Source organism: Garra rufa, chromosome 8 (genome assembly GCF_049309525.1).
Source record: "Garra rufa chromosome 8, GarRuf1.0, whole genome shotgun sequence".
NCBI classification, from domain to species: domain Eukaryota; kingdom Metazoa; phylum Chordata; class Actinopteri; order Cypriniformes; family Cyprinidae; genus Garra; species Garra rufa.
In genome coordinates, this window is record NC_133368.1 from 37,912,856 (window position 1) to 37,938,529 (window position 25,674).

Consider the following 25,674-nt stretch of genomic DNA (forward strand, 5'->3'; position numbering starts at 1 on the left):
TAACCCTTTAATGTGGAGGTTATATGTTATAAATGTTGTTATTTATTCACCCTCATGTTGCTTCAAACCTGCATGACTTCTGTGAAATGAAAGGCGAAACGAGGAGATATTTTGAAAAAAAGGGAAAAAAAGAAAAAAACATGGCAGCTTTTTGGCACATATAATGGAAGTCAATTGCTCACTAAATTGTTCACTAAAATTTCCAACATTCCTCAAAATATCCTCTTCTGTGTTCTGCAAGTAATGCAGGTTTAGAATGATATACAATTGCAATCAAAATTATTCAAACCCCCAAGAGACTGCAGTACTTTACAAATAGCTTTTCTGAAGATCGAGGACTTCATAAGAATTGCATCTACAACAGTTTACTGGCATATTAAAAGTGTAAATATCAATATATAATGTATAATAATAATATAATATAAAGATTTTTTAATAACAGCTATGTCACAATTATTCAACCCCTATTCAACATTGCTGTTTTAAGTCATTTATTTTTATGGTAGGGAACCAAGTTGTCTTGAACCAAAATAAAGCCTTTAGAAACTAAAAAAAAAAACAGAATTCGCTTGGAGTGTTCCACATACATACATTTAGCCCATACATGTGCTGAAGTTGAGTATTAAATATGGTAAAGTCAACAGAGCTCTGACAAAAGCTATTGAGAAGAAATTGATTTATTACGTTAGAAAGTCTAAGGCTACATGACGACTTCCAAGACATCAAAAGCTGACACAGCTGCCAGCCTTATTCCTTAGTTTTAAGTGTGTTGTACCAAAGGGTGTTGAACAAAAAAAGCACAATATCATAAATTGCTTGATCAGAGCAACTGAGAAAAACCTGCAATGTACAGCCAAAGACTTGGAAGATGACTTGACAAAAGGAGGAACAACATTTTAATGCAGTGTATAAGAAGAACACTAGACAAGTATGGCCTTCATGTTGAGGCATCTTGCCGAAAACCACTTTTGACCAAGAAGATCAAAAAGGCCGACTTAAAACATGCTCAAATTTATTTGGATACACCTGTGGAGTTCTGAAAGAGTGTTTTATGGAGTGATGTGACCAAACTGGAACTTTTTGGACTCATGGATCAGCGGTATGTCTGGTGCAAAAAAAAAAAACAAAGCTTATGCGTGGTTCAGGGATCAATCATAGAATCTTCTTGAGTGGCCTGTTCAGTCTCCAGATTTAATTCTCATAGAAAATATTTGGTTGAATTGGAAGAAAGCAGTGGCAAAGTAAAAACCAAAGATCTGAAATCAGTGATCTGAAAGCTTTTTCAGGCAAGGAATGGGCAAAGATTGCAGTAGAGAGGTGACAGAAGCATCTAAACATTTTCAAGCAGCATTTATTGGTGGTTTTAAAGAATAAAAGATTTTTAAGATTTTTTTTTTTTTTTTTATCATTCATCTACTTACATTCTCAGAATTACTCAAATGTGTATTAACAAACTTTCTCTAATAGTGCATTCATGCCTTTGTTGAATTGTTTTCGCAAAAGTTTGTTCTCTACAGAAAAATATCTTGCAGGTCAAAGGGGTTGAATAATTTCGATTGCAACTGTAAATGACAACTGAATATTTTAGGTGGACTATCCCTTTAGATGAAGTTCACAATACCTTTAAAAAAAAAAAAAAAAAAAACATTCCCGAGAACTACGTGTTATTAATATATGCAAGTGAGATCTTTCCCCTACACCTTTCTGTCGTGTCCTTTCATACGTGAGAGTATGTGGGTAAAAATAATCTCTGACCTCTATACCCTGTCACATATAAAAGTAAACCTCACTGAGGGTCAAATCCTGTTCATATTCTATTCCTACATCAGCACAGTCGTACATCATGCTGCTCAGCATCTGTCTCCTGCTATCGATCTTCTCTCTGTCCGGTAAGACATTCTTTTGTGAGGGAATGCTTTAATTGAATACAATTAATTTACTAGACATATTTCTGTTTGTATCTACATTTACATATCAATGGCTTGCAATAATTGGCTAGCTTGTACTGTATCCATGTTTTAACTCTATATTTACCATGACAACCTCTTGTATCATGATCACAGGAGGGTTCGAGAGTGGTATTGTAGGAGGCCACGAGGTTAAACCTCATTCCAAACCATACATGGCATCTCTCCAGTATAGAAGACAACATATATGTGGAGGGATGCTGATTAGGAATGATTATGTACTGACGGCGGCCCATTGTTTAAAGTGAGTATGTCTCTGGCTGCTTATGAAGGATTATTTATGATGCTTTTTAAAAGGACTGTGGTAGCCTCAAGACTTTTAGTTTATCTTTAAATGTGTGCTTTAGTTCAATTACTAAATAACTAAAATTACAGTTTTTGATTTTTTCAGCAGAAGCCAAGTCTCCCATAATCGGCATCATGTTGAGGTTGTTCTGGGAGCCCACAACATTACCGAGGTGGAGACGAGCCAGCAGAGAATCCAAGTGATGAAATTCATCCGACATCCTATGTTTGAACAGAGCAACGAGCCGAACTACAGCTATGATATCATGTTACTGAAGGTATTTTCACCGTCACCTACTGTAACTCTATATTATGTGCTTTCTTTGCTCTCTTTAAATTATTTTACTATTTGCAGCTGAAAAAGAAAGCCGAGCTGAACAAATTTGTAAAAGTCATGTCCCTTCCTAAGAAAAATGGGAAAACACCAGCTAATGTTGACTGCTCCATTGCGGGTTGGGGGTTGAAAACCCCAAAAGGAAACCAGGCATCAGATGTGATGCGGGAAGTCAAACTTAAACTGCAGGAGAACTCAAAATGTAAAGAAAAGTGGCAGCAGCACTTCAACTCTGAGACAATGATCTGCAGTGTTTCAGATGGAAGACATGCTTTTTGTCTGGTACTTATATTATATTATATTATATTATATTATATTATATTATATTATATTATATTATATTATATTATATTATATTATATTATATTATATTATATTATATTATATTATATTAATTTCTCTATCCATCTTTTCACTAGGGGGATTCAGGGAGTCCTCTGATCTGCAATACTAAACCACAAGGAATTGCTTCATATACCATTCATGATAACTGTACAAATACAACATATCCTCAAGTTTATGTAAAAATCTCATTCTTCCTCCCCTGGATTAAAAAGAAAATGAAAATGAATGAATAAATAAATAAAAAAAATTTTTTTTCTTTTTACATTAAATATGTTTTTTCTCGTTTAGACTTTTTAGGCTTGTAATACTTTTTTGGTTAAAGACATTGGAGAACATTGGTTAAATTAAGATGGAAATTTTATTTTACATTTTTAAGTGAAATAAATGTGATAAATACATAAATCAAATAAATAAATTGGGGTCTTACATTAAAGGTGATTTTTGTTGTTGCTGTTGTTGTTCACTATTCGACTTAAGGTTTTTTATTTCTGCACCTAAGTCTGCTAATTGCTTGTCCCTGCTGCAGTCAAAATCTCAGTGCATTTTTGTTTTTAATTTGAGATTACTAATAAACAGGCAATAACTCTAAAATTATGTAAAGTATCAATTTATTGAAACACATAAAAATAAAACTCACTGCAGTATTCATTATTTCATTCGAAGGCTGCATGTATATCACAAATGAAACATTAATTCATAATTATTAGTTAGAATATAATATTTTGTTAAATATACACTCTAAAATAAAGGTGCTTCATGATGCCATAGAAGAACCTTTTTGTCTAAATGGTTCCATAAAGAACCTTTAAAATCTGAAGAACCTTTCTGTTTCACAAAAGGTTCGTTGTGGCAAAATAAGGTTCTTCGAATTATTATAAGGTAAGAAAGAGATGGTTCTTTAAAGAACCTTTGACCGAATGGTTCTTTGTGGAACCAAAAATGGTTCTTCCATGGCATCGCTGTGAAAAACCTTTAGAAGCACCTTTATTTTTAAGAGTGTAGGCTCCATGTCTCCATGGGTCTGGGTTATATAAGGCTCAGGTGTGGCTCAGATTTGGGGATTCTGGTTTTCTTAAGGCTGAGAATTGGTACCAATAATAAAACCTGTTTTGGCCCAGCTCAGGCCCGGTTAAGGGTGATTAACTGGCTGAGATTCGGGCCGGTTATGGCCCATGTGTGGCCCTTTAATCCAGTTTTGCACCACTTCAGGGCCGTCATTTTTTGCGGTACTTGGGCCGAGGGAAATGTAATTGTGTGACCCGAAGCTGGGCCAGAAAACATTTGCTATGTGGGGCGTCAATATGTCTACTATACTTTCTCACAGAAAATGCATTTTGACATCTTGGTCTGTCTTAGCAAAAGTGGATACATTTGTTGACAACAAACTATTACACATGTGAATATGTAAAGCTGAAACTATTCATTTAAACTTCAGTATTTGAAATACATAAGTTCAAATCTTATTCGGGCAATGACCAGGTCTCTGACGCCTCTTTATTCATCTGTCAGATGAATATCAGAGATAATAAGAGTTTGTAATTTTGGTACTCACATGAAGTAAAACGCATCTCACGCTATCTCATCTGATCATTTCGAGTTTGATCATTTAAAAACACAGAAGAACAAGAAATGAAATATATTACGTATTAATAATATATAAATATATTAATAATCATAAATATGACTAAATATGTTTCAGATTTGAGAAAATTACATGAACTATATTATTGCATTGACAGATAGAAAAAAATTCTAGCTGTGACTGTCGCTCACAGGGTTCTAAATTACAAGGAGAAAGTGCATCAAGGTTGCTGCAGGAAGTCTCTATTTGCTGCTCACCTCAGAATATAGAATCATGCGGCAGTGATACTTTAGTTTAGAAGTATACAATTCTGGTCAGGAGCAGTGGAAATGTTTTGTGGAGTGACAAATCACACGTCTCTCTTTAGCAATCAGTTACCTGGAGTTATGCCAATGTGGCATGAGGGGTCAGTTGTACATAGCTTACCAATAAAGAACCAATTAACTATATGTTGACTACGCCACCCGGCACACACCGGGAATAACAGCCCTATACAAGGGTACACAGGTTGGCTGCCAAAGGCAGGGTGAGCATTGAGATGTAGACAAATATAAACAAATTTCACCTTATTCAAACATACAATTAATAAAAACAGAATCAATACAGTGTCACACAAGGTGTCGACTCGGATCACAAACACAATACCAGTAACATACAAATACAGTACAACAGTACAATAAAAATAAAATAAATTAGTAAAGAAAGAGAGAGGTGGCTGGCAAAGACCCTAAGATTTCTACCCCACACTCAGTAACCATGACACACTTGTGAAAACCCAAACAAAATGTTAAACACAGCATTCAATGTGGACAGGGTACCATGGCCAACCCCTCTCACTTTGAAGACCTAAGTAACTAACATTACCTGCCTGACTGCATTATGCCAACTGTAAAGTTTGGTAGAGGAGGGATAATGATATGAGGCTGTTTTTCCAACCTGATCTCATGACGAAAACATATCTGTGGGAACTTTTTCACAAGATGCGAAATACGCACGACCATGTATGTTTCGTGACATATTTGATGAGAACTATCCACTGAGTGGTCGCTAAAAGAGTGTTCGTTTTTTTTGCCCCCGAAGAGATAAACGTACATATGGTACGTTTTATGTGAAGTTGGTTTTGTACGTCACTGCAGTTCTGACTTGAAATGTCCATTGAGTGACACTATAACGCTAATGCTCTGTGATGTTTTAAAATAACGCACCATCTGCACTACACCGAAACCTACCCGATAGTACGAACAAAAGCGAATGTGATGTAAAAATGCAATCTCGTGTTTAGCTTGTTTTACGATCTATCGTCTTTCAGCTCTTTAATTGTGAGTCATGTTTTTCACAGGATTTGTACCCAAGGATTCTGTATCCTAAGTCTAATTTCGTGCCGGCTGAGCTATCAAGCAAGCTAGTTATGTCCGGAAAGCCAAACATATGGAGCTGTAATCATAACTGTGTATGAAAACGATTACAAGTGCTCGCTGTTTTACCGCCTCTAGTGTTAATTTCTGTTGGAAAGTGCAGTGATATGTACTTATTAGTATGTATTCCGCATCTTGCCAAAAATACTTTTTCCCCGATAACTCACTGTGTTATTAATACATGCGAGTGAGATCTTTCCCCTACACCTTTCCGTCGTGTCCTTTCATATGTGAAAGTATGTAGGTGAGAATAATCTCTGACCTCTATACCCTGTCACATATAAAAGTATACCTGTTCATATTCCAAATCCTGTTCATATTCCATTCAGCACAGTCGTACATCATGGTGCTCAGCATCTGTCTCCTGCTGTCGATCTTCTCTCTGTCCGGTAAGACATTCTTTTGTGCGCGAATGTTTTAATTAAATGCAGTTAATTTACATATTTCAATGGTTTGCAATAATTGGCTAGCTTGTACTGTATCCATGTTTTAACTCTATATTTACCATGATAACCTCTTGTATCATGATCACAGGAGGGTTCGAGAGTGGTATTGTAGGAGGCCACGAGGTTAAACCTCATTCCAAACCATACATGGCATCTCTCCAGTATAGAAGACAACATATATGTGGAGGGATGCTGATTAGGAATGATTATGTACTGACTTCGGCCCACTGTTTGAAGTGAGTATATACAATTTGAACATATTCGAGCATGATGAGGTATTGTAGTCTTTATCCTGTTTTTTTTAAAACAATATATAACATGATGCTCTGCAGTTATCAACACTTAAAATTATTTCAACATTAAATGTTTTCACAGCAACACTGACACCTTAGAAGTTGTTTTGGGAGCACACAATATTAGCCAGAATGAGGACAGCCAGCAGATTATCCAAGTAGAAAAGTACATCAAACATCCTAAGTATGAGAATGAACCCTTGAGCTATGATATCATGTTGCTAAAGGTATTATTGGTCCTCAAATTGTCTTTTTTGTGGATGGATCTTGATTTTTTTTTTAAAGTAAAACTCATAGAGGTTTTGATCTACTAATATGTTACAGCTGAAGACCAAAGCCGTGCGGAATGAGTTTGTGAGTGTTATTAAACTACCTAAGAACAATGAGAATATTTCTGCTCATGTGCAATGCTCCATTGCTGGCTGGGGCATGACAAAACCTGGTGGAAGAGTATCAAATATTCTGCGGGAAGTCAGCCTCAAACTGGAGTTAACCTTTAAGTGCAAAAATAAGTGGAAATACCATTTCAAAACTGAGAAAATGATCTGTAGTGTCTCAGATGGGAAAAGGGCATTCTGTCAGGTACTGCAAAATCACTTTTGATAATGAGCAAAAAAAATGATGCCCTCTGATATTTCACATAGTGGCAAACTACATTTTAATTCTTTGATTTGTTTCTTTAGGGTGATTCTGGCAGTCCTCTTCTTTGCGACTCCGAACTTAAAGGAATGGCTGCATACACATATCACAATGACTGTACATTCAAAGAATACCCTCAAGTCTATATAAAAATATCTGCTTTCCTTCCATGGATTAAAAAAACATTAAGTGATTGAAATAACATCATTTATACATGGAAAATTCTCGTGTATAATTGTGAAGCCTAAAAAGCTCTTTTACTATTTCTTGGATACTCCCTGTTACCATTTCCATATGAAACGTCATAAAATGATTAAGAATGTTTTTTTGTTTGTTTGTTTGTTTTTTACATTTTTGTCTTTATTGCTTCCAATGCTGTGTTCAGGAAAAACTCGGGCTAAGGTCCTCTATAATCTAACCTACTTATTGGACTAGTCTTTGTAAATTGCATATGAATAAAAAAAACCTAGTTTACAACAAGACAGTTTAAAGTGCAAAAAAAAATTATTTATTGCAAATAAAATACTATGTACGTTGATCAGCCAGTGTTTGATCTCTACAGGACACCACAACTTCAACCGAATAATTAGATTTAGAATTAAGGTCATTTTCTTTTCTGATAACTTTAACTGAAAATAGTATTTCATTACTCTTTGTTCCTGTGACTTTTAGTTGTTTGTTGGGCAATGACTAATTGTTTTTTGGAGCACACATTTGTGGTTTGAGGTAAGAGTAGGAGGAGTTAAACCTAGAGAGGTTACAGAGTGGGTTTGAGCATTTCTGCAGCATATTCACATCTGCTTGAACGCAGACGGGTCCACCATGGTTCTTTATTCTTTTCTTCTTCTCTTTGGAATCTCTTTGTCTGGTAAGATATTCATTCCTTTCTATCATTTGTATTGTGCATCTTTTTTTTTTTTCCAGAAGCAAAAACATCTGAAAATATTTAAAGCTAGAATTAATTAAATTTAAAATCAACTAATGCACATGTGCAAAATGTACATAATACAAATTGTAAAAAGTCAATGTCACTATATTAAATGCCTAATTCAATAGTCTGTTAATGGTGCAAGTTATTTGTGTTTTTAGTCACAGGTGGGATGGAGAGTGATATTATTGGAGGAAAAGAGGCTAAACCTCATTCCAGGCCATACATGGTATCTATTCAATACAAAAAACGGCACACATGTGGAGGGATGCTGATCAGAGAGGATTATGTACTGACAGCGGCCCACTGTTTAAAGTGAGTATGTTTTTGGCTGCATGAAAAGGATTGTTTATGATGCGTTTTAAAAAGGACTGTGGTAGCCTCAAGACTTTTAGTTTATCTGTAAATGTGTGCTTTAGTTATTCAAATACTAAATAACGAAAATAACTTAATTGCAGTTTTTGATTTTTTTCCGCAGTCGCACAGAATACCCTGATCAGCACCATGCTGAGGTTGTTCTGGGAGCCCACAACATTAACAAGGAGGAGAAGAGCCAGCAGAGAATCCCAGTGATGAAATTCATTCGACATCCTATGTTTGAAAAGAACAACGAGCCGAACTACAGCTATGATATCATGTTACTGAAGGTATTTTCACCGTCACCTACTGTAACTCTATATTATGTGCTTTGTTTGCTCTCTTTAAATTATTTTACTATTTGCAGCTGAAGAAGAAAGCCAAGCTGAACAAATTTGTAAAAGTTATGTCCCTTCCTAAGAAAAATGGAAAAACACCAGCTAATGTTGACTGCTCCATTGCGGGTTGGGGGTTGAAAACCCCAAAAGGAAACCAGGCATCAGATGTGATGCGGGAAGTCAAACTTAAACTGCAGGAGAACTCAAAATGTAAAGAAAAGTGGCAGCAGCACTTCAACTCTGAGACAATGATCTGCAGTGTTTCAGATGGAAGACATGCTTTTTGTCTGGTACTTATATTATATTATATTATATTATATTATATTATATTATATTATATTATATTATATTATATTATATTATATTATATTATATTATATCATATTATATTATATCATATTATATTATATTTCTCTATCCATCTTTTTCACTAGGGGGATTCAGGGAGTCCTCTGATCTGCAATACTAAACCACAAGCAATTGCTTCATATACCATTGACAATGACTGTACAAATGCAACATTTCCTCAAGTTTATGTAAAAATCTCATTCTTCCTCCCCTGGATTAAAAAGAACATTGGTTAAATTAAGATGAATGAATAAATTAAATAAATAAATTAAAGGGTCTTAAATTAAAGGTGATTGTTTGTTGTTGTTCACTTTTAGACTTAAGGGTTGTTTTTCCGCATCTAAGTCTGCTAATTGCTTGTCCCTGCTGCAACAGTCAAAATCTCAGTGCCTTTGGTTTTAGCCAGTTGAGATTATTAATAACTCTGAAATTACGTAAAGTATTAATTTATTAAAAGATTGCAGAAATAAAATTCACTGTGGTATTCATAAATGCATTAGATGACCGCATGTAGATCAAAATTAAACATTCATAAATAATTATTAGTTAGAATATAATCTTTTGTTAAGTATAGGCTCCATGTACAGTATGTGCTGTCAAGGGCCAATCAGATAAGAGATTCAATTCAAACATGTAGCCTGATTCCAGTTTTACATACTTCACACTTTTTGTTTTTAAATGGGCAAACTAGTTTTAAATAATGGTTGTTGCTCATGTGATTTCACACTCTTTTGCTCTCTGAGTGACCTTGTGAAAAGTCCCCCTATAAAGCCTCTTTGTTTGCATGCAAGCATGTGGTGAGAGTGTGAGGTGTATTTGAGCCAAAGTTGAGAACATCCTTAAGTTGTCAATATGTCTACTACACTGTCTCTCAGAAAATGCATTTTGACATCTTGGTCTGTCTTAGAAAAAGTGGATACATTTGTTGACGAAAAACTATTACACATATGAATATGTAAAGCTGATACTATTAATTTAAACTTCAGTATTTGAGATACATAAGTTCAAATCTTATTTGGGCAATGACCAGGTCTCTGACGCTTCTTTATTTAAATATCAGATGAATATCAGAGATAATAAGAGTTCGTACTTTTGGTACTCACATGAAGTAAAACGCATCTCACATTTTGTTGACGGAATTACAAATTCCAACACATTTCGTGGTTGATAATTTAATAACATGAATTTAAATATATCACCATTTGTTAAAAAACAAAAATCTGACTAAATATATTTCAGATTTGGGAAAATTACATGAAATACATTATTGTCCTTAAACAGAGGAAAAAATTTTAGCTGTGACTGTCACTCACTGAGTTCTAAATAACAAGGAGAAAGTGCATCAAGGTTGCTGCAGAAAGACTCTATTTGCTGCTCACCTCAGAATCTAGAATCATGTGGCAGCGATACTTCAGTTCAAAAATATACAATTGTGGTCAGAATTATTGGCACCACTGGACTCTGGAGCAGTGGAAACATTCTGTGAAGTGACAAATCAGCTTTTAGCTTTTAGATTTTAGCTTGTTTTCCGATCTATTATCTTTCAACTCTTTCGTGAGTCATGTTTTTCACAGGATTTGTACCCAAGGATTCTGCATCCTAAGTCCAATTCCATGCCGGCTGAGCTACCGAGCAAGCTAGTTACATCTGGAAAGCAAAACATATGGAGCTGTAATCATAACTGTGTATGAAAACGATTACAAGTGCTCGCTGTTTTACTAGTGATCATTTCTGTTTGGAAACTGCAGTGATATGTATTGGTACGTATTTCGCATCGTGCCAAAAAATACATTTTTTTTTTTCCAGATAACTCACTATGTTATTAATACATGCGAGTGAGATCTTTCCCCTACACCTTTCCGTTGTGTCCTTTCATATGTGAGAGTATGTAGGTGAGAATAATCTCTGACCTCTACACCCTGTCACATATAAAAGTAGACCTCACTGAGGGTCAAATCCTGTTCATATTCTACTTCGGCATCAGAACAATCGTACATCATCATGCTCGGTGTCTGTCTCTGTATCTGTTTGTCGGGTACTCCCTGTTACCATTTCCATTGGAAACGTCATAAAAATGTTTAAGAATGTTTTTTTTTTTTTTACTTGTTCATTAACTTACATATTGTACTAGCCTTCTTAAATTGCATATACAAAAGCTAGTTTACAACAAAAATAACTAGTTTAAAACAACAACAACAACAAAAAACTGATTTATAAAGCAAATATTGTACAATCTTAAAACAAAAATTAAATCAGCTTTGGTCCACAAGAAGCTACAGAACATTATTCATTCTTGTCATTCATATGTCAAAAGGTATAGACTGTGTATGAATTGCAACATATATCTCTAAATCATTGTTATTATAGAGAAAAACAAATAAAAGTACTTTTTTTTTATTTATCACATTTCTATGTGATAGAAAAACTAAGCCAAAAATAAAATCCGCTAGCTGTCCAACTTTGGTCCACAGGAAGCTACAGAATATTATTCATTTTTGATGTCGAAAGGTATACAGTGCCTTGCAAAAGTATTCATACCCCTTCATTTTGTTCACATTTTGTTTTGTTGCAGCCTTATGTTAAACTGCTTTAAATTAGTTTTTCCCCACAACAATTTACACTCCATACACCATAATAATGACAAAGCAAAAACCAGATTTGCAAGTTTTACAAATTTATTAAAAATAAAACACTGAAATAAGTACATTGCATAAGTATTCATACCCTTAACTCAGTACATAGTTGAAGCACCTTTACAGCCTCAAGTCTTTTTGGGTATGATGTGACAAGCTTTGCACATCTGCATTTGGCAATTATCTGCCATTCTTTGTCTCACCTTTTCACCTCTCAAGCTCTGTCAGCTTGGATGGGGGCTGGCAGACATTTTCTAGAGTCCTAGTTGTTCCAATCGTCTTCCATTATGGATAATGGAGGCTACATGCTTCTGTGAACCTTCAATGCAGCAGATTTTTTTTCTGAACTCTTCCCTAGATCATTGCCTTAACGCAAGTCTGTCACTGCGCTCTACAGGCAGTTATCTTGAGGACTTGGTTTTTGCTCTGATATGCATATGCCTTTCTAAATCATACTCATTCAAATTAATTTGCCACAGTTTAACTCCACTCGAAGTGTAGTAACATCTAGAAGCAATATGAACTCTCCTGAGCTAAATTTTGAGTGTCCCAGAAAAGGGTATGAATACTTATGCAGTGTGGATTGATGTGGGAAAAAAGTAATTTAAAGTAGTTTAACATAAGGCAGCAACATAACAAAATGTGAAAAAAATGAATGCCCCCCCCCCCTCCTCTTTTCTACAATTTTTTATGTGTTTATGTTTGCCACAAGCAATGTCCAGTCATTGGCTGCAAATAAAATACTATGTAGCCTACGTTGGTCAGTTCGTAATTGGTCTTTTTTTAAAATAAATATTACTTTTAGAATTAAGGTGCTTTTTAAAGTACTACACTGTAAAAATTACCGTGAATTTAACAGTAAATTACTGTCTTATCTTTTTTTTTATCAGTTTTGAACATTAGGGTTGTGTGTTACACTTAATGTTGTTATGTTGTAGTTTCATGTGTGTTACCATGATGGTGTTTAGTGTTTGTGTGAATGACACTGTGCACATTCTATATATGCTATTATTCAAAAGCTGCTTGTGATTTGCTTTGGTTCATCATGTGATTTTCTCATCACCACCTGCATTTGGTGGTTATCAGTGTATTACAATGGTACAAAACAGATTTCAGTACTTCAGTGGGTTGGTATATTAACATTATATCAGTTACTGAAATTATGGTATTTAACTGTAAATTTAAGTTAAAACTGTAAAACCTAAAAATGTATTTTCTGACCTTAAATGAGTATATTATTTTATTACTGTTTGTTCCTGTGACTCTCAGTTGTTTGTTGGATAATGGCTACTTGTTATTTTGAGCACACATTTGTGGTTTGAGGTAAGAGTAGGAGGAGTTACACCTAGCGAGAGTAGAGAGTGGGTTTGAGTATTTCTGCAGCATATTCACACCTAATGCTTGAACGCAGGCGGGTCCACCATGGTTCTTTATTCTTTTCTTCTTCTCTTTGGTATCTCTTTGGCTGGTAAGATATTCATTCCTTTCTTTCATGAGTTTGTATTGTGCATCTTTTTTTTTCAAAAGCAAAAACGTCTGAAAATAGTTAAAGCTAGAATACAAAGTTTGTATGAAGTCCATGTCCCTTTTTCATTCAGTGCCTAATTAAATAGTCTTGTAATGGTGCAAGTTATTTGTGTTTTTAAACACAGGTGGGATGGAGAGTGATATTATTGGAGGAAAAGAGGCTAAATCTCATTCCAGGCCATACATGGCATCAATTCAATACAAAAAAAAGCACACATGTGGAGGGATGCTGATCAGAGAGGATTATGTACTGACAGCGGCCCACTGTTTAAAGTGAGTATGTCTCTGGCTGCGTGTAAAGGATTGTTTATGATGGGTTTTAAAAAGGACTGTGGTAGCCTCAGGACTTTTAGTTTATCTGTAAATGTATCCTTTAGTTATTCAAATACTAAATAACGAAAATAACTTAATTACAGTTTTTGATTTGTTTCTGCAGTCGCACAGAATACCCTGATCGGCACCATGCTGAGGTTGTTCTGGGAGCCCACAACATTAACAAGGAGGAGAAGAGCCAGCAGAGAATCCCAGTGATGAAATTCATTCGACATCCTATGTTCGAAAAGAACAACGAGCCGAACTACAGCTATGATATCATGTTACTGAAGGTATTTTCACTTTCACCTACTGTTACTCTTATGTGCTTTGTTTGCTCTCTTTAAATTATTTTACTATTTGCAGCTGAAGAAGAAAGCCAAGCTGAACAAATTTGTAAAAGTTATGACTCTTCCTAAGAAAAATGGAAAAACACCAGCTAATGTTGACTGCTCCATTGCGGGTTGGGGGTTGAAAACCCCAAAAGGAAACCAGGCATCAGATGTGATGCGGGAAGTCAACCTTAAACTGCAGTTCAGCTTTGAATGTAAAAACAAGTGGAAGCAGCACTTCAACTCTAAGACAATGATCTGCAGTGTTTCAGATGGAAAACATGCTTTTTGTCTGGTACTTATATTATATTATATTATATTATATTATATTATATTATATTATATTATATTATATTATATTATATTATATTATATTATATTATATTATATTATTTCTCTATTCATCTTTTCACTAGGGGGATTCAGGGAGTCCTCTGATCTGCAATACTAAACCACAAGCAATTGCTTCATATACCATTGACAATGACTGTACAAATGCAACATTTCCTCAAATTTATGTAAAAATCTCATTCTTCCTCCCCTGGATTAAAAAGAACATTGGTTAAATTAAGATGAATAAATCAATGAAATAAATAAATTGGGGTCTTACATTAAAGGTGATTTTTTGTTGTTGTTGTTGTTCACTTTTAGACTTAAGGGTTTTTTTCTGCATCTAAGTCTGCTAATTGCTTGTCCCTGCTGCAACAGTCAAAATCTGCATTTGGTTTTAGCTAGTTGAGATTATTAAAATTATTTATTGAAATTATGTAAAGTATTAATTCATTGAAACACTGCAGAAATAAAATTCACTGCAATATTTGTTAATGCATTAGAAGACCGCATGTAGATCAAAACAAAACATTAATTCATAAATAATTATTAGTTAGAATATAATCTTTTGTTAAATATAGGCTCCATGTACAGTATGTGCCCTCAAGGGCTAATCAGATAGGAGATTCAATTCAAACATGTAGCCTGATTGCAATTTCACCTACTTCACACTTTCACACTTTTTGTTTTTAAATGGGCAAACTAGTTTTAAATAATGATTGTTGCTCATGTGATTTCACACCCTTTTGCTCTCTGAGTGACCTTGTAAAAAGTCCCCCTATGAAGCATGCAAGCATGTGGTAAGAGTGTGAGCTAGAGGTGCATTTGAGACAAAGCTGAGAACATTCTTGAAGGTGTCAATATGTCTACTATACTGTCTCTCAGAAAATGCATTTTGACATCTTGGTCTGTCTTAGCAAAAGTGGATACATTTGTTGACAACAATCTATTACGTATGTGAATATGTAAAGCTGATGCTATTTGTTTCTACATAAGTATTTAAAATACGTAAGGTCAAATCCTATTTGAGCAATGACCAGGTCTCTGGCGCCTCTTTATTTATCTGTCAAATAAATATCAGAGTTGATAAGAGTTCATAATTTGGGTACTCACATGAAGTAAAACGCATCTCACGTTTTATTTATTAAAAGTTAAGTGAATTACAAATTCCAAACCATTTTGAGGTTGATAATTTAATAACACCGAAGAATAAGAAATTAAAAATAGTACCATTTGTTAATAAACATAAATATGACTAAATATGTTTCAGATTTGGGAAAATTACATGAACTACTTTATTGTCCTTAAACAGATGAAAAAAAATTCTAGCTGTGACTGTCGCTCACTGAGTTCTAAATAACAAGGAGAAAGTGCATCAAGGTGGCTGCAGGAAGTCACTCTCTATTTGCTGCTCACCTCAGAATCTAGAATCATGTGGCAGCGATACTACAGTTCAAAAATATACAATTGTGGTCACAATTATTGGCACCACTGGAGTCTGAAGCAGTGGAAACAACAAATCACGTGTCTCTCTTTGGAAGTCAGTTACCTGGAGTTAGGCCAACGTTACCTGCCTGACTGTGTAAGGGGTAAAATTATTGCCTCCTGAAGTTAAAGTCCAGGAACTCTTACAAACAGATGCAATGAAACAAAAGAATAAAACTAATCTGGAGAAGAGATCTTCAAAGATAGCAAGCAACACTGCCCCCTTGCTCATTTACCACCCCTTTCTCCCCTCTGGCTTCTCCGCCTCTCATTCTCACACTCTTCCCCCTAAAAAAGTTCCACTAAGAAGATCCATACACCACGTGTTATATCTTGTGAATATATCGTTTTTCCCCTTCATGTTTGGTATCGTTCTAAAGGTCTCTGTGCGATTGGTAAAATGTTCTCGATTTCACAGCAGTCACTTATATTGTGAGAAAGATTGAAAACTTTTATAGAATTGATTTTCTGCTAAGGGGTGTGTTTTCCCCTTATGGTCAGATGAGAATCTCCAACCAGGTGTAACCCTGGGTCGCGAGATTTCCCGACAAACCAAAAGGTCTTTGTGTTTTTACAACTGATTAGAAGATTTGTTTGTTCTGGTCTGGAGTATATAAGGCAAGTGACGAAACACTACTTCGGGATTCTGTACTCAGACTACTGTGTGTCTCTCTGATAGTCAGGTATGCATCTCCCACTCTTATGATTCATCTTTGAGCGAATGATGTTACATATTTATCTAAATTGAAACTGAATTGTATTCTCATTGTTTAATTGTGTAATTGGCATGATACATTTTTACCTGACAAATAAAATGTTATATTTGATTTAATCTGATCTCTCCTGAAATCATTATGTCTAGTAAAGAGACTTTTTGTTACCACAAATATATGGCCAGGGTAGCGCAAACTGGAGACTTATGAATGAACAGAGCAGTAATTATGTCCGGAAAGCAAAACATATGGAGCTGTAATCATAACTGTGTACGAAATCGATTACAAGTGCTCGCTGTTTTACTGCCTCTAGTGTTTATTTCTGTTGGAAACTGCAGTGATATGTACTTATTGGTATGTATTTCGCGTCTTGTGAAAAAGTTCCCACAGGTACATTTTCATCATGAGATCAAGTAGTGTTTTTCAGGAGTTGGGCTCAACCCCATCAAACACCTTTGGGATAAACTGGAGATTGCTAGCCAGGCCTTCTTGTTCAACATTAGTGCCTGACCTTACAAATGCTTTACTGATAATTGGGCAAAAATTCCCACAAAAACACTTACCTCTCAACAATAGTTGAATTTGATTACCAACATTCATCAAAATATATTTTTTGTGTTCTGCAGAACAAAGAAAGTAATACAAAAAGTTTGAAAATAATGTTTGACAGAACTTTTTTGGGTGGACTTTCCCTGAGAACTAATTGTGTTGTTAATAAATGCAAGTCAGATCTTTACCCTTCACCTTTCCGGTGTGCACTTTCATATGCAACAAAATAGTCTCTGACCTATATACTCTGTCACATATAAAAGTAGACCTCACTGAGGGTCAAATCCTATTCATGTTCCACTCCTGCATCAGAACAATCGTACATCATGCTGTTCAGTGTCTGTCTTTGTATCTGTTTGAGTGATTTATTTATTTATTTAATATATAAAAAAATACTGAATGGTTTGTAATGTACCCAAGTTTTAACTGTATATTTATCATGACAGCCTTTTGTGTCATGATGACAGGAAGGTTAGAGAGTGGTATTGTAGGTGGCATAGAGGTTAAACCTCATTCCAGACCATATATGGCCTCTCCAGTATAGAAGACAACAAGATTACATGCTGACTTTGGCTCACTATTCAAAGTATGTCTATGCATCTCACAAAAACAATGCTATTATAGAGACAAACAAATAAAGTGCAAAAAATGATTTTGGTTAAAACGTAAAGCAGCTATAGAACTTTGGTCCTCCAAAACATTGCTCCTTGTTGATGCTGAAAGTGGTGCTGCCAGAAAATAGCAAAGATTAACATAGTATAAATGTCATTCGAGGACAGAAACAACTTTGAAAATAGCATTTACAATTATTCACTTATTTCTTGTATGCTACAAATAGTTCCTCTTTAATAAAAAAAAGGCCTGTTTTTTTCAGCCAGTAACTTTTTGATGTCACACATTGACTGCAAATAAAATAGTATGTTGATTAGTTAACATGAAATCATTTTTAATAAGCATGAGATTTGGAATTAAGGTACTTCTTCCTTTCTCTTTATTTCTTCTCTCCTACTTGATGGCCTGGTTTTACAGACATGGCATAGTCTAAGCCAGGGCCCGGTTGCATAAAAGATTAAGACTAGTCTTAAAAGTTAGTCAGCTAATTTTTTTTTTTCTTTAAGACTGGTCATCATTTTTTTAAATTAAGTTACATTAAAAATGTAAATTCGTATAAGTTGAATCAAAAAGTTAAACTGATTACTCCTTGGCTAGTTGGTCAGACTAGTTCTTACGATACTGTCTTAACATTTTTATGCTATTTTTATGCAACTGGTCCCAGGATTAGGCCATAGTTCAATTAGGACATTTAAGTAATTTTAATGAATGTGCCTTTGAAAAAAACATTGCTGGTGTCCATCTTGAGACAAAACAAAGGCACTGATACAGTATATTTTAAGGTCAGTCAGTGCAAGTTTCTTGTAGATAAAACAGCTCAGACCTACATTTTAGTCTGGGACTATGCTTAAGCCTTGTCTGTGAAACCGTATGTGTGACACCTCTTTTTTAATCAGTCTACTGCTGCCGCCTTGGTTTTAGCTACTATTTCACACATACATTTATGGTTTGAGGTAGGAGGGGGAGGAGATACAACTAGTGAGTGCAGAGAGGGGATCTGAGTAATTTAATAGCGTTCACACATAATGCTTAAACTCAGACTGCACTTCTCAATCAACAATTGCACCATGTTTCCTTACGTTATTCTTCTCCTCATTGGTCTCCCTTTGGCTGGTAAGATGTTATTCATTTTGTTCTTTCTGAATTTGAATTGTGCGTTGTTTTTTTTTGTTTTTTAGCAAACATTATTTGCAAGCTAGAATATGATTTAAATAAAAATTAGTAGAGTTGGAAAATTTTCAAATATAGTCAAAAGTGGAAATCATCGGGGTCCAAGCACCAACGGCCCCTGCGGATGATTAAGTGTTGCAACTGAAATATTTCCTTTCATATATAATGTGGTTTTTGAGTTTTAACTGATAGTTAGGGTTTGATGAAACAGGATACAGCAACACACTGGCATCAAAGTGAAAGAGTGAGAGAAAAAACACTTTAAACATTTTTACAATGCAAAAATGTTTGCATGTTGTTCCAGCCAGTAAAAATTATTAATTCATATATTTATACTAGCAATACTGTGGTCCAAAAATACTACACAGAACAAATTTTCATATAACTAAAAACAGTTTGTAAGACAAATACTAAATACTTACTTTGTTAGACAAAGTTTAAATGTTTTAACATTGCGTTTACCAGATGTAGGTCAGCTTCTAAAATTGTTTATTGCCTCACCAAATAATTAACTTATATCTTCGCAATACAAAACAAATCAAAATTCGTTTGATATTTTCCTAGTTTCTGTGCCTATTTTGGTGATGATTGAAACAGCAGCAAAGAAGGTCTTCGAAAATGTAGGCTTTTAGGAAATTTAAAAAAGGTGGAAAAATAATCTTATAGAAAAAAATGTATTTTGTATTTAGTGAAAAAAAAAAAAAACACCCACATACCTTCAAGGCAGAAAACAAAACTGTACAAATACAGGTTTCAGCACCTAAAAACCCAATTCCTCCATTAAACGATCTGGTAATGGTGTAAGTTTGATTTTTGTCACAGGTGGCATGGAGAGTAGTATTATTGGAGGAAAGGAGGCTATACCTCATTCCAGGCCATACATGGCATCTATTCTGAAGGATAAATATCACACATGTGGAGGGATGCTGATCAGACAGGATTATGTACTGACAGCGGCCCACTGTTTGAAGTAAGTATGTTTCTGGCTGCATTATTTATGATGCTTTTTAAACTTTTATTTATGTGTAAATGTTTTAGTTATTCAAATGCATAAAGACCAAAATACCTCAACTAACCAATTTTTATTTTATTTTTTTTTTTGTCCGTCCACAGTCGCAGTGACTTCTCTAGTCGAGACCAGTTTGAGGTTGTTCTGGGAGCTCACAACATCAGGAAGGTGGAGGGAGGCCAGCAGAGAATCCCAGTGATGAAATTCATCCCACACCAAATGTTTGAACGGAACAACAAGACGGACTACAGCTATGATATCATGTTAATAAAGGTATTTTCACCTTCACTGTAAGTCTATATAATGCAATTAATTTGCTCTCTTTAAATTATTGTCTGTTATTTGCAGCTGAAGACAAAAGCCAGGCTCAGTGCATTTGTGAAAGTTATGCCTCTTCCTAAAAGAAATGAAAAAACACCAGCGTTAAATGTTAAATGCTCCATTGCTGGTTGGGGGTCAAAAAAACCAAAACAAATACAGAGATCAGATGTGATGCAGGAAGTCAGTCTCAAACTGCAGGAGAACTCAGAATGTGAAAAAATGTGGCAGTATTGGTTCAGTTCTGAGAAAATGCTCTGTGGTGTTTCAGATGGGAAACATGCTTTTTGTAAGGTATTATTATTTTATATTATATTATATTATATTATATTATATTATATTATATTATATTATATTATATTATATTGTATTGTATTATATTATATTTATTATATTATATCTATCTATCTATCTTTCCACTAGGGTGATTCAGGAAGTCCTCTTATCTGCAAGAATAAACCACAAGGAATTGCTTCATATACCTTTCCTGGTGACTGTACAAATACAAGATATCCTCAAGTTTATGTTAAAATCTCCTACTTCCTCCCCTGGATTAAAAAGAACATGAAAATGAATGAATGAATGAATAAATAAATAAATATATATATATTTTTTTTTTACATTAAATGTTTTTTTTTTCTTTTACACTTTTTATGTTTGAACCACTTTACACTCTCACACTCATTGCTTAAAGTGCTTTCAAATGGGCAGAACAGAACTAATAGGTTCTGTAAGTCTCCGTCGTTTATTGTTTGTTCATGTTAGTTCACAGTGCATTAACTAATGTTAACAAATACAACTTATTAAATGCTGAAATTGACATTAACTAAGATTAATAAATGCTGTGGATGTTGTTAATTCTTAGTTAATGTTAACTGTTAACTGATGTAAACTAATAAACCTTATTGTAAAGTGTTAACGATTTTATTTTAAATAAAAGGTTACTTAAACTGTGCAGGGGTTTATGTGGGATTGTTTGATACTTATCTAATTAATCTTTTCCTGCAAAAACCTCTTTGCTCTCTGAGTGAAAAGTCCCCTCAGTTTGTAAGCAAGCTTGTGGCAAGAGGTATGAAAATTAGAGGGGGTGCAGAGAGGAGCTAAAGTTGAGAACATTCTTAAGGTGTTAATATGTTTACTAGGCTATCTGTCTTATCTAAAGTAGATCCTTTAATTGACAACCAATTACACTTGTAAATACTCAAAAAAAAGCTTTTTAGTATTTGAAATATACACGTTCAAATCCTGTTTGGGCAGTGACCAGGGCTCTTTATCCGGCAGATTAATACCAGAGATCATAAGAGTTGCATCTCATTCTTCCTTATCTGCTAGCTTACTAAAAACAAATGTTTTTTTCAGTAATACCATACAACTGAAGAATTTGATTTATTTACATGTATATATACACACCGATCAGGCATAACATCATGACCACCTTCCTAATATTGTGTTGGTGTCCCTTTTGCTGCCAAAACAGCCCTGACCCGTCAAGGCATGGACTCGAGGCTGACCCTTTAAGTCCTATAAGTTGCGAGATGGGGCCTGGACTTGTTTGTTCAGCACATATCACAGATGCTCAAATGGATGAGATCTGGGGAATTTGGAGGTAAAATCAACACCTCAAACTCATTGTTGTGCTCCTCGACCCATTTCTGATCCATTTTTGCTTTTGTGGCAGGGCACATTATCCTGCTGAAAGAGGCCACAGCCACCAGGGAATACCATTTCCATGAACAGATGTACAACAACGCTTAGGCAGGTGGTATGTGTCAAAATAACATCCACATGGATGTCAGGACCCAAGGATTCCCAGCAGAACATTTCCCAAAGCATCACACTGCCTCCGCCTGCTTGCCTTCTTCCCATAGTGCATCCTGGTGCCATGTGTTCCCTAGGTAAGCAATGTACACACACCTGTTGTAAAAGAAAATGTGGCCACCTTCTTCTTCCATTGCTCTGTGGTCCAGTTTTGATGCTCATATGCCATTGCCTACTGTTGGTGGTGGACAGCCACCCTGACTGATCTGCATCTATGCAAACTGCGATGAACAGTGCATTCTGACACCTTTCCATCAGAACCAGCATTAACTTCTTTAGCAATTTGAGCTAGTTTGTCTGGAACACATGGGCCAGCCTTCACTCACCACATGCATCAACTAGCCTTGGCCGCTCATGACCCTGTCGCCACTGTTCCTTCCTTCCCTGACCACTGCAGACCAGGAACACCTCACAAGAGATGCAGTTTTGAAGATGCTCTATCCCAGTCGTCTAGCTATCGCAATTTGTCCCTTGTCAAACTCGCTCAAATCTTTATGTTTTTCCTGCTTCGACTAATATATACAGCCTAATATATCCCACCCTCTAAAAGGGGGGTGAGATGAAGAGATAATCAGTGTTATTCACTTTACCTGTCAGTGGTCATAATGTTATGCCTGATCGGTGTATATGTATGTATAAAAAGAGCCAAACAGTTTACTCAAGTCAATCTTTATTTATTTGTTGATATCTTAAGTAAATAGTTCTGTACATACACAATATTAACAGCTTGCTAATATAGCAAAGAATTGTGAATAATTTTTAATTTACATAGATCAACAAAAAAATGATAAATTTATGATAATATTAATTTCTTCCTTCAGATGACTGGTGACTAATCCTTAAGATTAAGCAGAAATTGTTTATATTTAACAAAAAAAAAACCCTGTCACATCTCCAGTTACACTACAAACAGGGAAACCGTTTACATTACCTATCACCAAAAAAAAACAGGGTCCATGTCACCCCATTAGTACCAACAGGGGTATTTCCTTGAGTCCCTATTTTTACTATTACGTATGAAAATACAAATATCTCTGAATACAGATGATGATCAATTCACATAAATCATTCCGTCATGGTAAGCTGGAGGTTAAGGTTAAAAGTCATTCAAAAACAACCCTAAAACTGATTGGCCTTTGCAAATGGATCGTGATGACTATAGAATATTCATATGTTTGTCTAGGTTACAAACATGACTAAACCCACCAACCCAAAGTATATGAGCACACTCAATCACTGTGGAGACTCTTGAAATTAAAGCGCCTCCTGTCGGTGAAACTCTGCATCTAGGGAGAAAAAAAGGATAGGTTATTAAATAACAAAATAATAATGCATTACTCTAAATTAAAATTCTAAATGAATTACAGTTTGATCACATCAGTTTGATTTAGAATCTTGTAAGTAATTCTCTAAAAGTCTAACAAAACAAAACATGGTCACAAATATGGTCACATGCAAACAGAGGAAGTATACACTCACCTGGCTTGGATCTCTTGTGAAGTATCTCTTCTCTATTACCTAAAGAGACAAAATAATAATTTACACAGACATAATACACTGCACAGAGATATTTACTCACACTAGGACAGAGTGGAAATACACATTTTAGTTTCATTGAAGTCTGTACCTTGTCAAAAAATCGGCTCAGTTTAACAGCATTTGATGATCCAGCAGCAAGATACCGTGGATTTGTACAATCCTGAGAAGAAAAGCAGAAAAAAGTGAAGAAATTTCCAGCGTTTGAAATCCCCAAAAGAGATTTAATACAACAAACAGACAAGTTTTTTGCTTCATGTTATTTGTTTGGGTTAAGAGATTATAACAGCACTAAAAACACACCAAATTAATCTCCTCTGCGTTAAAGTCTTCAGACAGAAAGGCAGTGCGGGTCAGCACATCATTCCTCTTGTTTTCCGGGATCTGATCAAACTTGGTGCCAATTAGCAAGAGGGGAACTGAGTTCTCTGCAAACTGTTCTCTGTCATAATCCCTGCAGGTGCAAAACATCAGAATTATTTCCTATTAACGTGTCTGGGAACTTTAAGACAAAATCAAGTATGTTATTCTCTCACTGTATTCTGAACCTTGACTCACCCATTTGATACAATGATGCCAGTTGGAGAGGAGTCTTTGCTCAGCGCCTCCAATGACCAGCGGTACACATTCTGGAAGGATTTCTTATTAGTCAAATCATGAACTAAAATAATGCCTAGAAGTGAAAAAAGACAAGTGATTTAGCATTAAAGTAGAGTGATTACAAATATTCCATGCTTTTTACTTTGTACACATGTAAGAACAACTTTTGAATGCTGTGTCTGATACTTAACCATTTACAGAGTTGTAAAACACAGCTCTGGTGCTTTTAACACTGCTGGCACTGCCAACAGATCCCCCAACATCCCAGAGTTCAATGTAGTATGTCTTCTCTTCTGGAGTGCCTTCTCTGTAGTCATGAACCTGTGCAAAAAATAAAGACAAAATTTGCTATATGTGACCCTGGACCACAAAACTAGTCCTGAGTAGCATAGGTATATTTGTAGCAATAGCCAACAATACATTGCATGGGTCCAAATTATTGTTTTTTTTTTAGTGCCAAAAATTAGTATATTAAGTAAAGATCATGTTCCATGAAGATGTTTTGTACATTTACTATCATAAATATATCAAAACTTAATTTTTGATTAGTAATATGCATTGCTAAGAACTACCATTTTAAAGGTGATTTTCTCAGTATTATGATTTTATTTTGCACCCTCCAGATTTTCAAATGTCCTGGCCAAATATTATCCTATCCTAGCAAACCACACATCAGTGAAAAGCTTATTTATTCAGCTTAAAAATTTTAATTTCAAAAATTGACCCTTATGACTGGTTTTGTGTCCAGAGTCACATATTTCATAGGTTTATATGATAATGACACAGTAAATTAATAATAATCACTGCGAATTGTCACTGTACCCTGACATCCACTGAGCAGCCCACAGTCCATGACGGATTCCCCAAAACTTGATTTTGGCAAAGTAAATGTACAAGAGAGGACTTCCCTACTCCTGTAAACACACGCAAAACACTGATCAGAACAGCAATACTGAGGCTCACAAAATATTTATGTAAAAGCAAAAGTACAGCATCTAAAGTGGAATTCCTCATGGTAGATATTCTCAAACAATATTAAATATAATAGCAATATTGTAGATAGCCAGGCAAATTCCAAGCAGGCTAATGCAACTAGCTTGACTCGAATATTAGACAACATGCTTAAAGTTACATTTTAAATGTACATTCACAATATCTTTGAGAAGGTTATAGAAAAACAAGATACTGTTTATTACCGGAATCTCCCAAAACCAACACTTTCACCCTATCCAAAGATGCCATTTCTTTCCGGAAGTGCTCTGTGTCCGTGTATGAGAACAAAATAAAAGTTGCGGAAATACGTGAAGACTGCGTATAGTTGGGTTTAGTGAAAATCAGTCAATATAGCGTAAAGTATAAATTGGAAAAAATAAATAAACTTATTTAATAGTAGCCCTTGTGCGATATGCATTTGAATTGTTATTAGCCTCGCTTGCGTTTAATATCAACGTTA

General features: G+C 35.1%; 6 protein-coding genes across 6 annotated transcripts; 5 read left to right on the plus strand and 1 right to left on the minus strand.

Annotated features, from left to right (window-relative positions):
* The first annotated feature begins 1,843 nt into the window (after positions 1 to 1,843).
* LOC141340171 (granzyme B-like) lies at positions 1,844 to 3,164 on the plus strand. Its single transcript, XM_073845098.1, has 5 exons — positions 1,844 to 1,889; positions 2,064 to 2,211; positions 2,365 to 2,530; positions 2,608 to 2,868; positions 3,006 to 3,164. The coding sequence occupies exons 1-5, from the start codon at positions 1,844 to 1,846 to the stop codon at positions 3,162 to 3,164; spliced, it is 780 nt and encodes a 259-aa protein (XP_073701199.1).
* Positions 3,165 to 5,332: 2,168 nt separating this feature from the next.
* Positions 5,333 to 7,503, plus strand: LOC141340172 (granzyme B(G,H)-like). The gene is made up of 6 exons (XM_073845099.1): positions 5,333 to 5,363; positions 6,258 to 6,317; positions 6,463 to 6,610; positions 6,750 to 6,894; positions 6,992 to 7,249; positions 7,351 to 7,503. Exons 1-6 carry the CDS (start codon positions 5,333 to 5,335, stop codon positions 7,501 to 7,503), a joined length of 795 nt encoding a protein of 264 aa, XP_073701200.1.
* Positions 7,504 to 8,128: 625 nt separating this feature from the next.
* On the plus strand, positions 8,129 to 9,550 carry LOC141340173 (granzyme B-like). The gene is made up of 5 exons (XM_073845100.1): positions 8,129 to 8,174; positions 8,396 to 8,549; positions 8,713 to 8,881; positions 8,959 to 9,219; positions 9,364 to 9,550. The coding sequence occupies exons 1-5, from the start codon at positions 8,129 to 8,131 to the stop codon at positions 9,511 to 9,513; spliced, it is 780 nt and encodes a 259-aa protein (XP_073701201.1). The 3' UTR covers positions 9,514 to 9,550.
* Positions 9,551 to 13,332: 3,782 nt separating this feature from the next.
* Positions 13,333 to 14,670, plus strand: LOC141341022 (granzyme B-like). The gene is made up of 5 exons (XM_073846152.1): positions 13,333 to 13,378; positions 13,563 to 13,710; positions 13,874 to 14,042; positions 14,116 to 14,376; positions 14,498 to 14,670. Exons 1-5 carry the CDS (start codon positions 13,333 to 13,335, stop codon positions 14,645 to 14,647), a joined length of 774 nt encoding a protein of 257 aa, XP_073702253.1. The 3' UTR covers positions 14,648 to 14,670.
* Positions 14,671 to 18,837: 4,167 nt separating this feature from the next.
* LOC141340175 (granzyme B-like) lies at positions 18,838 to 21,125 on the plus strand. Its single transcript, XM_073845101.1, has 5 exons — positions 18,838 to 18,883; positions 19,763 to 19,910; positions 20,054 to 20,222; positions 20,298 to 20,561; positions 20,691 to 21,125. Exons 1-5 carry the CDS (start codon positions 18,838 to 18,840, stop codon positions 20,847 to 20,849), a joined length of 786 nt encoding a protein of 261 aa, XP_073701202.1. The 3' UTR covers positions 20,850 to 21,125.
* Positions 21,126 to 22,738: 1,613 nt separating this feature from the next.
* On the minus strand, positions 22,739 to 25,483 carry rabl3 (RAB, member of RAS oncogene family-like 3). Its single transcript, XM_073846199.1, has 8 exons — positions 25,418 to 25,483; positions 25,044 to 25,135; positions 24,413 to 24,542; positions 24,180 to 24,294; positions 23,925 to 24,075; positions 23,713 to 23,784; positions 23,565 to 23,603; positions 22,739 to 23,371 (listed from the first exon to the last, which is right to left on the minus strand). The coding sequence occupies exons 1-8, from the start codon at positions 25,461 to 25,463 to the stop codon at positions 23,315 to 23,317; spliced, it is 702 nt and encodes a 233-aa protein (XP_073702300.1). The 5' UTR covers positions 25,464 to 25,483; the 3' UTR covers positions 22,739 to 23,314.
* Positions 25,484 to 25,674: the final 191 nt, after the last annotated feature.

Bases quoted from the DNA above. Each gene is read 5' to 3' on its own strand.
- LOC141340173 (XM_073845100.1), top strand. From the start codon at position 8,129: ATGGTTCTTTATTCTTTTCTTCTTCTCTTTGGAATCTCTTTGTCTG. The intron at 8,882-8,958 runs GTATTTTCACCG...TACTATTTGCAG, and splicing joins ATGATATCATGTTACTGAAG to CTGAAGAAGAAAGCCAAGCT. The intron at 9,220-9,363 runs GTACTTATATTA...CTTTTTCACTAG, and splicing joins GAAGACATGCTTTTTGTCTG to GGGGATTCAGGGAGTCCTCT.
- LOC141340172 (XM_073845099.1), top strand. From the start codon at position 5,333: ATGGCCAACCCCTCTCACTTTGAAGACCTAA. The intron at 5,364-6,257 runs GTAACTAACATT...TATTCCATTCAG, and splicing joins CTCTCACTTTGAAGACCTAA to CACAGTCGTACATCATGGTG. The intron at 6,611-6,749 runs GTGAGTATATAC...ATGTTTTCACAG, and splicing joins ACTTCGGCCCACTGTTTGAA to CAACACTGACACCTTAGAAG.
- rabl3 (XM_073846199.1), bottom strand. From the start codon at position 25,463: ATGGCATCTTTGGATAGGGTGAAAGTGTTGGTTTTGGGAGATTCCG. The intron at 24,543-25,043 runs GTACAGTGACAA...TTTTTTGCACAG, and splicing joins GCTGCTCAGTGGATGTCAGG to GTTCATGACTACAGAGAAGG. The intron at 23,785-23,924 runs GTGTGTTTTTAG...TTTTCTTCTCAG, and splicing joins ACGCAGAGGAGATTAATTTG to GATTGTACAAATCCACGGTA.
- LOC141340171 (XM_073845098.1), top strand. From the start codon at position 1,844: ATGCTGCTCAGCATCTGTCTCCTGCTATCGATCTTCTCTCTGTCCG. The intron at 2,212-2,364 runs GTGAGTATGTCT...TTTCAGCAGAAG, and splicing joins ACGGCGGCCCATTGTTTAAA to CCAAGTCTCCCATAATCGGC. The intron at 2,531-2,607 runs GTATTTTCACCG...TACTATTTGCAG, and splicing joins ATGATATCATGTTACTGAAG to CTGAAAAAGAAAGCCGAGCT.
- LOC141341022 (XM_073846152.1), top strand. From the start codon at position 13,333: ATGGTTCTTTATTCTTTTCTTCTTCTCTTTGGTATCTCTTTGGCTG. The intron at 14,043-14,115 runs GTATTTTCACTT...TACTATTTGCAG, and splicing joins ATGATATCATGTTACTGAAG to CTGAAGAAGAAAGCCAAGCT. The intron at 14,377-14,497 runs GTACTTATATTA...TCTTTTCACTAG, and splicing joins GAAAACATGCTTTTTGTCTG to GGGGATTCAGGGAGTCCTCT.
- LOC141340175 (XM_073845101.1), top strand. From the start codon at position 18,838: ATGTTTCCTTACGTTATTCTTCTCCTCATTGGTCTCCCTTTGGCTG. The intron at 19,911-20,053 runs GTAAGTATGTTT...GTCCGTCCACAG, and splicing joins ACAGCGGCCCACTGTTTGAA to TCGCAGTGACTTCTCTAGTC. The intron at 20,223-20,297 runs GTATTTTCACCT...TGTTATTTGCAG, and splicing joins ATGATATCATGTTAATAAAG to CTGAAGACAAAAGCCAGGCT.